Source organism: Dreissena polymorpha, chromosome 10 (genome assembly GCF_020536995.1).
Source record: "Dreissena polymorpha isolate Duluth1 chromosome 10, UMN_Dpol_1.0, whole genome shotgun sequence".
NCBI lineage: Eukaryota > Metazoa > Mollusca > Bivalvia > Myida > Dreissenidae > Dreissena > Dreissena polymorpha.
The window spans coordinates 66670036-66680372 of NC_068364.1; the positions used below are offsets into that span (position 1 = coordinate 66670036).

At 33.9% G+C, this 10337-nt stretch overlaps 2 protein-coding genes across 3 annotated transcripts in view; both read left to right on the forward strand.

Annotated features, from left to right (window-relative positions):
• Positions 1 to 10337, forward strand: part of LOC127847878 (uncharacterized) — a 286419-nt gene that overhangs the window by 79831 nt on the left and 196251 nt on the right. The window lies entirely within an intron of this gene.
• The window catches only part of LOC127849192 (uncharacterized protein CXorf38 homolog), a 90311-nt gene that overhangs the window by 18928 nt on the left and 61046 nt on the right, over positions 1 to 10337 (forward strand). Inside the window, exons 2-5 of the mRNA XM_052381911.1 lie at positions 3433 to 3526; positions 6255 to 6934; positions 7057 to 7215; positions 7462 to 7540. Of these exons, the coding sequence (XP_052237871.1) occupies positions 6455 to 6934; positions 7057 to 7215; positions 7462 to 7540 (718 nt within the window). The 5' untranslated portion in view covers positions 3433 to 3526; positions 6255 to 6454. The remainder of the gene's footprint in view (positions 1 to 3432; positions 3527 to 6254; positions 6935 to 7056; positions 7216 to 7461; positions 7541 to 10337) is intronic.

Sequence of the window (10337 nt, forward strand, 5' to 3'; positions counted from 1 at the left end):
TTATGTCTTCGGATTTGAATTCGAGTTCATGAAAGACATGCGCGGTGCCTGTCCATTTAACAATTTAATTAAAAGTTAAACACACATTATACCTGTTGTATAATCAATAAATATAATAATTGATGATTATGTCCTATTATATTCGTTTCTTATTTACTAAAACAATTTGAAACTCTTTATTTTCTACTTTCCTCTGCATAAACAATGATATATCTGCACATATTTAACTTAATTCAGTAACTACGTTTCATGTTAACTTTTCAACACTAAAAGGACTTAAATTAAATTTATATTAACATCAAATTTCCCATTATTTTGGTAAATTTTAGGACCTAAACACCACGCAAGCATGCGACTATATACGGTAATTATTAAACAAATTGTCACACTATTTATAAGAAAGTCTACATCATCATATCATCTCTGATTCAAGTTAAGTTACTGACATTTTTTTCTGACCTTTTTTTCATTTTAAGTCAAATTCACTGATCTTGTGTCTGAATTCATGAAACATGCATGTACAACTTTTGAAGAGAGATATTGTCTGATAAATATATGAACATATAATAAATACACATTGAAAAAAATCAGTTGAATACTGTAACAGACAAATTTATGCGTAAGAAAAATCAGGGAATTCAATAAAATACATGTACCAATAAGGGGAAACTCTTAGATAACAGTTTACACTTGTTTGTTAAATCTGAACATTTGACTTTGGCCATGTTCTACATGGTAATAATTACAACCAAAATCGAATAAAATGGAGCAGGGTGAAAAACGCTGCTATACATCTCTTGATCTTTTAATTGAATTGTACGGATAATTTTTATACAACAGAACAGAGGTGGCAGATACACTTTTTTCTAAGCAGCACACATGATTCATACAAATAATATAGTGTAATGACTAAGCATTAAAGCAAAACTTATATCTCTTATTGGTGTCGCAAATGTCATTTAAGTGTCACATTTCAAACGAAAATTTATACAAAGGGTATTATTAATTGTTAAAAACGTTATAACAAGATGATTTCAGTATCACTAAAGTATTTTATTACAAGAAAAAGTTCATTTAATGAATATTACATGCTACAGTATTTCATTGGATATTTCATATTTTGTATAAAATGTATATTAAACTGGAAGTATTTTTCATATTAAATAATAACATTTGCTTAGTCAGCCACAATTGGCACAATCCAGTGGTGTTTTTAGTACTTTCTACACTGTAGTTTTCTCACTGACTGTGGGTTTGTTCTGACAATGCGCCACATGAGGTGTGATTGGGGAGATGAGTTGTTAAGTAGATGCTTATTTGTCTTTAATAATCCAATATACCTGTAAAAAGTGGACTGGCAACTAATAATCAAGGACAGGTAGTTATCACTCATGTATGTTAGGGGATACACACTTAAACTTGTTTGCATTTAGACTTACTTAGTACTGCACATGAATCATTTGACACAATTTTGTAACAACATTATATTATATAAAGCTGAAATACTAAAATATTCAAAGGTCGCTGATGTGTAATGGACATGGTGTCCATCTAATGACTGGGAGGTCAAGGGTTCGATCCCAAATTTGGAAGCATTCTTTAGAACTATCCAAGAGACATCCAAGTACTGGTTCTAGGCCCAGGAAATGGACTCTAGAGCATTTCAAATACATGTACGTAGTAAACACTTTAAATACAATTGGACTAAAAATGAATAGGTTTAAACTTAATACTGAAACCCTGATTAATACAGTTTATTGTGAATCAATGAAAAGTGGACAATCATTAAAAATAATCAGTAAATTTACAAATTCTTCTTTAAAATCAATAATCATGATAATTTTAGATTTTTTTTAATTTTGAGAATATTTTCAAATGATAATGATAAATTTCTATATTACCTTAATGATAATAATAAAGTACAAAATGTCAATTTATGAAAAAACATTTTAATTAACAATATCATGGTATTTACAAATAGATACACCCACTTATATCAGACACATAAATTAATTATATTAATAATCAACCCAGATATTATTTTGATTTTTCTTTTATACACGACCTGTCATCATAAGTATTTTTAGCCATTACTACAATCGGCAATTATAGTCTGTATTGCATAAATATCCGATTTGCTTCCTCAAACTGAACGAATATTTAGTGTTTACATTGCTAAACGTAATTAATCCAGTTTCACTTTCGGTTTGGCTAGTTTGTAAACACCGTAAATTGATTTCCAAAAATGGACAATTACTTCATTAAATAATGTTGGAAAAGTAAATCATTTGGATAAAAGATCAAAATGTTCGTAGACAGTGCTCTTTATATCACAGTTTCAGTAGAACTTTTGTCCCTAGTTCAACGCGCGTCGTATACAGCCTTATAACAAATGACTGATCACATTTTTGTGAGTAAAGTAATAATACAAGCCAAGATGGCGACCAAAATACACGAAGTTACATTGCACTTAATCATTAAGTCCCTCCCTCCGTGGTCGAAAGTAGTGCATATTTTTAAAGACTTCCCTTTCTCTTCTTAAATAAAATCAATTAAGCAATGTGAGACATGTCTTTTGTGGTTATTTCTAATAACCTGTATGTGTCTGGAGTACTTTGATGCCTTGGATTGGAAGCTACCTTGTAAAATGAACTTTGGTGGGGGTGGGGGGTTCTATTATATGGGGCTTTTGTCGAAATAAGGCTTCCAAAACACTGTTTCACGGTGGGTGCATTCAACAGCGATTTACTGTCTAAGAAGTTGAGAGACTGTATGTTTTTGATTGCAATTATTGGAAGACCCTATGGGAATTGGAATAAGTGTAATATAACCTAAATAAAAGCACATATACTGCATTGTCAAGGTCACAGAGATTTGTCTGCAAGCGAGACAAGTAGAAAATTAGTTTTAATGAATTATTTTATGGTTTGGATGCAAGCATAGATGAGAGATGTCAATATGTTCTTCCAAAGGGATGTTTAAGGTGGTGGTTTAAGGTGGTTTAGGACTGTTCAGGATGGGAAAGGGACCCGCCATTGACGAATAGGTGTTACATTTCCAACAGTAGACTAGTTATTTCCATGTATAAGATTAATTACCGCCAGTGGACCAACATAGCTGAGGTGTTAGTAGCACTAGTTCTTCAGACAAATGCTTTATTTTCAATTTATAAAGCGCATTAAGATGCAGGTGGGATCATTTAGCTGTGAGATTTCACTGAAATCTGGCTTTGGATTTGTTAGGCCCTTAGAGTTATGAAGTTCAGAGTGAAGACCATAGCGCCTTTTCCTAGCCAGGTATCGGACAGCAAGACGTCTGTTCAGAAATTCACATGTCTTCGTTATCATGTCTTTTTGTTTACTTTTTATAATAAGATAACAAGAGAACCTTTAGTCAAATGAGCATCTATGCATTCAGATTTCACTATTGCAGAGTCATCAAGACCATGATTGAGCTTGTAGATTGTGCTGTGGATACGGCCTGTGCAGTTCCGGAAGAAAGTCACTGTCTCGGACTTTGCGGTCTGGTAAGCACTATGGACAGTCTCACCTTGTGCTTTCAATGCTATCTGGTCCAAGTACAATTTGAATGCATGCTTAAAGCAGTGCTTTATCAGATATTGTTATCTTAAGCTTACAGTTCTCTGGCAGATGTAACTGCGAGTTCTTCTTGCCAGCAGAACCCCGATAGGCCAAACTATTCTTTAAGCAGTATTTTCCACAGTAACCCTTGTAGCATAAAATTATATTTGAAAATACTTTTGGCAGTTTTTTTCTATTTTTCTGTTTATTTCCCATGTATATTTTGTTTGCTCTTTTTAACTCTGACATGCCATCTTGCTCGGATTGATAGAGCAAACCTGTTTTGTTTAGAGCCAAGTCCCCAGCTCATCAAGTTTGCTGTGTCAATCATGATAAAGCCATTCCATGATGTCTCCTCTATGTATTTCCTTATCTCAGTGTTGAACATAATTCAAATGGTCAGGGGCCTATAAATTTTATTTGTTAATAGGTCTGGACAATCCTTGCCTGACTCCGGGTTTGTGTACTCCTCAATCCGACTCTTTGTCCTTGACTACGGCCGCAGTGGTGCAGCGCTTGTGGACGATCAATCAATATTCTGAAAGGTCAACACTTCATTAAGCTAGGAAATGTGATCCTGATAGTCATACCCATGTAGTGGAATGAATATACTCTGAACTACTGTTGAATCACTTCCAAATGACTTTCCCATCGTGACATTAGCGTGGCCCTTCTGGTAGGAATTCCTTAGCATACATGCTTTTTGCTTGGGGACTCTGGGCATTTTTGCGACAACTTTAGCTTTCAACACTGTGTTTCAGAGAGAACATTTAATAAAATGTAACTAACTAGAATTGTGTTTAGGAGAGAGACTATCTGAATTTGCAACAAACGTCACTTTGCATCGTAAGCTGTTGGAGGAGCAATTAGCCCCTTTTTAAGTGTTCATTTTTGGTAGCAAAAGGCTTGTATCGGCTTGAAAGCTGCACATTATGCCTCTCATCATCATTCCTTTCTATTTTTTATTTGCAATTGTTATGTTAAGATTATCAGTGAAGCTTTTAATAATAATTTTCGTTAAAAACATAATTTTAAATTCTGTAAGATTTTCATTGAAAAAAATGCTTACAATTTAAAAAAATCTTTTTGGTAAAGAGAAGTACACTGATTCACAATTAATGTTTCTGATGTATTGGTGAAGTTCGCATGAAATGATACCAGTAATAAAAATTGGGGACAAAAAATCAGCTGTCGTGACATACATGTAGACAACAAATCATGCGTTCTGACTTGGCTGCGGCCAATTTACCCACCGCTTTAAATCGCCATTTAAAGGCTTTTACGCCCATACGAATGAACTTAAATTTTATATTCATTGTGGAAATGGTTCAAATCTTATGTGGAGAAAGTATCAAGAAGATAGAACAAAGTTGAGTGCCCTTACAGGTTACATTACACTAAATCATTGTGTATCCATACGTATGCACAGTATGCATACAGTACTTGATATCAAAGGATCGGTTCATGGCATGTGTACTTTAATGCCGTGTTTCGTCTCGCCTAAAAATGTAACGTTTTGATAAATTCATAGTATTTATAATCGCTGCACATAACATAATAATCCTTTCAGTTTTCCTCAAAGTAAGGCCAGATTTTGCAAGACTTGTGAATCTGTATTTTTAGCCAATAGACTTAAGCCGTTTACTATTCGTAAAAGGTATCATCACGTTTCAATGTGTCTCTATTAGATTTTAAACAGATTGCTATTCATTATGCGTTTCTTTTATATAATTTCAATTTCGAAACAAATGTTACAATGGTTTGACTCTAGTTGGGCCTTTATTAGTCCCCTACCGCTAAACCTAGAGGGGACTTATGGTTTGCGCTCTGTCTGTCAGTCAGTCTGTCACACTTTTCTGGATCCTGCAATAACTCTAAAAGTTCTTCATATTTTTACATGAAACTTGAAACATGGACAGATGGCAATATGGAGATTATGCATGTTATTTCAAGTTGTTCCTACATCAAGAATTCTGGTTGCTATGGCAACAAATAGACTAGAAATATGAAAATGGGGATTCCATTTTTATAACCATCTACAAGGCAAACTTAAAAGAATTACTTCCCTTGAAGGGACAAGGGAGACAATTGTATTACTGCTTCGTGTGGGGTAGGAGACTTTTATTGCTTGGCAATAGTCGTGTTATACAATGGTAAGATTGTAACTAAATTGCTCTTCAATTGCTAGTAAATTTGAATTGTTATGCGGTGAGCTTATTTATAATAATTATTTAAATGTTTTATTAATGAATGTTGTTGAAGTGAGAGGTTTTGAGCTTCTTAAAACCGGTTTAAACAATAAGTGGTTCGTATTGACCGGTCCCAGACGGTTAACCAAGTGTGTATGACGTGTTGGGTATTTGTGTGTAATTATTTTTACATATGTTGTTTGGCATACTGGTTGGCCATTGGGTACATGTGCTTTCCATCAATTATACTGCAACTGAATTAGCCCTGTGTATATATAAATTTTGACATTCTTATATCTATACATAGAAATAACACAAAATAACTTATTCGTTAACTGTGGTTTCTCTAGAAATATAATCCTTTGCAATAATGAATCATGTAAACTTTGCCTGCAAGTTGAAATGTTTCCTGACAGGTTTTTTTTCTAATAAAAACTTAATTCAAACCATGCCAATAATATGTTTTTGTGTATTCTATGTGCAGACAATACAGACAACCATTCCAGAAGAGCTAAATAATCATATCTTCAAGTCAGCCCAATATTTGAAACGTGTACGTACACTAGCATAATTATGAACATCTGTACTACAAATATAAATATTGTGTAAATATTGGATATCAAATATATTGTTCCTGCTCAAGTTCTTGCCAATGTAACATTGGCGTAAAAAATAATATTGAAAATGGAAAAAAGGTTAAAGACGAAAGAGGCCCAGAACTGGTTTAAATGTATGATTGCAACATATACGACCAGGGACGTTATTGCACAATTAGCCGATCTCGGATTTAATGCATTTTACACGGATATACGAAAGGATATGCTTGCAAAATACGGTATACTTGAAACAACGACGTGTAGTTCGTGTAGTGATCCCTCCAAACAGTGCCGCCTGTGTTCAGAAATAGGTAATCGTATTTGGAAGTACCATCGTTTTAAACGAACACATTTGAAAGGCCCATCGTGGACCAATACTGACATGACAAAATGGTGCAGTGATTCATGGGAGTTAGCGAAATGTTACATGCCTCCCACGGGTTACAAGGATAAACCAAGTGCTGAAAAAACAGATTTCAATGGGATAATAGGTGCTTTATTCAACTGTACCTGGATGCAGAATTACTTTACAGATGATCTTAGCCAGATTTCTAATATCTGCATTAAGGTATTTGGCAATTTACTAGTCAGCCTTTATTTATAATAAATTGTTGTATTAAATGAGTTTCGTATACCATGTTACAAGTGCATGCCTTTGTGAATATATGTTCTTACCTCTTAATTTGACAGGCGCGAGAAGAAGTTAATGCACTACGGCACATACATGACACAAACATAGATGAAGGAGAAATGATCAGCCTCTTCGATTGTCTTTTAAATCTTCTTAATGACCCTGCATACCTGAACAGCTTTAAACCGGCAGTGGAAGCAAGAACACACCTAACTCAGGTAATGTTCCGTATTCCTCAAATAGCATTGAAGAACCAAGGACATATTAATACCATGGTTTGTTAATGCAAATAGTTTATATACGAAACATTAAGGGAGTCATGTTCTAGTTAATTAGTATTATTATAATAAGTCTTATACTTATCATTGTTATATGGAAATCTTGAAACAAGCTAAAAAATGTGGATGCTTGTTTTCTCTCCTAACCGGAGATGCATTTGTAACGTCAATTATGTTATGTTTCAGCTTCAGAACGATAAACTGCTATTGTCCGAGCAGGTGGTAAATGACACGTTGACAAAATGCTACGATTACCAAAAGCAAGGTGAGAATACTTAAAATGTCGTTTAAACAAAATAGTCTTATATGGTACTGTTTTATGGGCAAGCACGGCGGGGGATAATTCAGTTCTTAGTATAAACATATCTTATTGCATGCAATGCAGGACAGGTTGTTATGTGGCTCAAGTGTCAGAAATGTATGCTACTTAAACGAAACAAAACAACAACTGGTACCTATGGTAATGCACAAAAGATTTAGTCTATTATTCTATAGAGAACAATTAAATCTAAAAGGTGTGATCTTGCTTATGTGGTTTAAGATGTGTTCGAATAATATACAACATAATACTTGTAACTCAGAATGGTGACTTTAACTTATTTAAATAAGTTTGTTCGGCTTTGCTAATTGAACGAATACATTTTGAGTATCACCCACAATAAAAATAACAATAATTGGTTTCTTATCTTTTCCTCAAGATATTTAAATCCTTCACAGAACTCTGTTAACATGTATTTAAGAGTTAATATCCGAGAACATGTATTAAATTGTTTATTTTTAAACGTATGCTATTCGCTGATTTTTTTAAATACATCTCAAGGATTCCGTGCCAACATTGTTGGCGTATGCTATGCAATACAGTTATATTTGTTAACTTAATTTTCATTGCAAAATTATTATAGCACTTATAAACTAGTGTAAACTAATTTAAACAAATAAGGTTAAGCTCAACCATTCAATTAATATTTATAATATAAAAAAGCATTTCAGCTAAATTATGTCCCTTTTACCTTTTGTACTTGGAGAAGTCATCTTAAAGTTTGCCTTCAAGTTAATCTTGTTGATATTCGAATATCTTTTCCATACAACAGCTATAAACCTGTGTAAACCTGTGTAATAACTACAGATATTAAATAAATCAGTACACGTTTCTTTGTGATAATCACATATGGTTACTGACCATAGTCAATGACTCAGACCTGTAATTCAGCATAAAACATTCCTCTGTGTAAGTATAAATTAGGGTTAAACATGTCGTCCCTGACTCTACTAAATGTATAAAAATAACAAGTTACATAGGTGTTCACTTATGATACATAGGATCATGCAAGTCGTCATTCGTTTAAGTTTATCAACATAAGTATATAAGTATTTTTAATAAATAGTTTTTTGGTAGGGTTCTTCATAATCTTAAATGTTTTGGAAGAGTTCCTACTAACCATATTTAAACACAATTGAATTTAAACAGCTAAACTCTTTAGATCTTACACTGCGTTGCATGATATGTTGATTCTCTTGCCGCATCAATGAAGAATAAGTCATACATGCGAAAGACACCGTACGGTATCTCATTTAATAAAAGTGCTTGAGGTCTGATAGCATTGACTATATGACAAGACTTCCAGTCTGTTCAAACAGTTCAGTGAATAAATTAACTTCAAACACAAAAACACAACTGGGAGGAAATATAAAGCTTAAAACCCATTAATTGTTGCTTGGATTGTTTATTTTTTTAATCATTTTCTAATATTCTTTAAGAATGCACATGTTTAACCTATATGTCCATACGGGTAACGAGCTGGCATTTTATCCCGTCGCCACATATAAATCATCACAAAACAGCAATTATACATGGATTTAAAAAAAGTTATACATGATAAATTAGTATTGTAAAATGCATGTTGGACTGTATAGTACGTTTGTTAAAAGCTACATTTGTTTTCAGAGTTTCGCGGGGATTTAATACGATTCTATACAACGACGAAAAATACTGTGCCTGTTTCACCACTACGTCAGGGTCATGACAAACCTATCTGGGATATCGTTGTGTCACCGAAATTAAGCCACATAAAACTAAAAAAAGATGGTTCTCGAAAGAAAACGGAAAACGCAATACAACAATACAGAAACATATTTTTTAAAGATGAAAAGCTGTGTAGTCGTGTGTTTATTCAAGGAGAGCCCGGTATAGGGAAAACTACATTCCTTACTAAACTTGCTCTTGAATGGTGTGATGCAGTTTCTAAACACAATCCTACCCACACGGCTACATTTAGTGATATCGATACACTGAATGAGTTCGAGTTTCTCTTTCACATATCACTGAGAGATGCAACGGACCAGCGTGAGGTGGTAGAGATGATCAAAACACAAATTATCGACACCATTTACACTGATGATCAACGCGAAGTTGTCTTTAAGCTTTTACTTCAAATCCTTGAACGAGAGACTTGCCTCGTATCTATGGATGGGTTGAACGAGTGGGTCGATCCTTTTCATAAATATATTTTACCGTTAATGGCAAACTGTCTTACAAAGTGCGTTTCATTATTTACTACACGACCATGGAAAATGGCGGATGAGCGAATCAAGGATTCTGAAATTGAAAGACTTATCGAAATTGAAGGGATAACTGATCCAAGGGAGCTAACGGAGAACATACTCATCAGTTTTAACTCTGCCAATCGAAAGTCACAAACTGAGTTCATGGAGTACGTAAATGAACGTCAATTGATACAGCTTCTTATTTCACCATGGTTGCAGACAATGTTAATAAGCTTGTGGATGAACAATAGCGATTTTAAAGGTTCATTGTGTGAACTAAATTGTATTCTCCTTGACCTACGTTTTGAAAAAGGGAATGCAAAAGAAGGATATTTCAGAAAAGGAACTTGCTTTCCGTGCTTATCGAACACAAGCTTTATTGAACCGCATTGTGAGATTTTGGACGCGCTTGCACATGCTGCATTTCATTTCACGTTTTCTTCACAAAAATCCCTAGTGTTTTCCAAACGGGAATTACTGGATTTTATGTCCAAAGAGCAATTACAATTCTGCCTCAA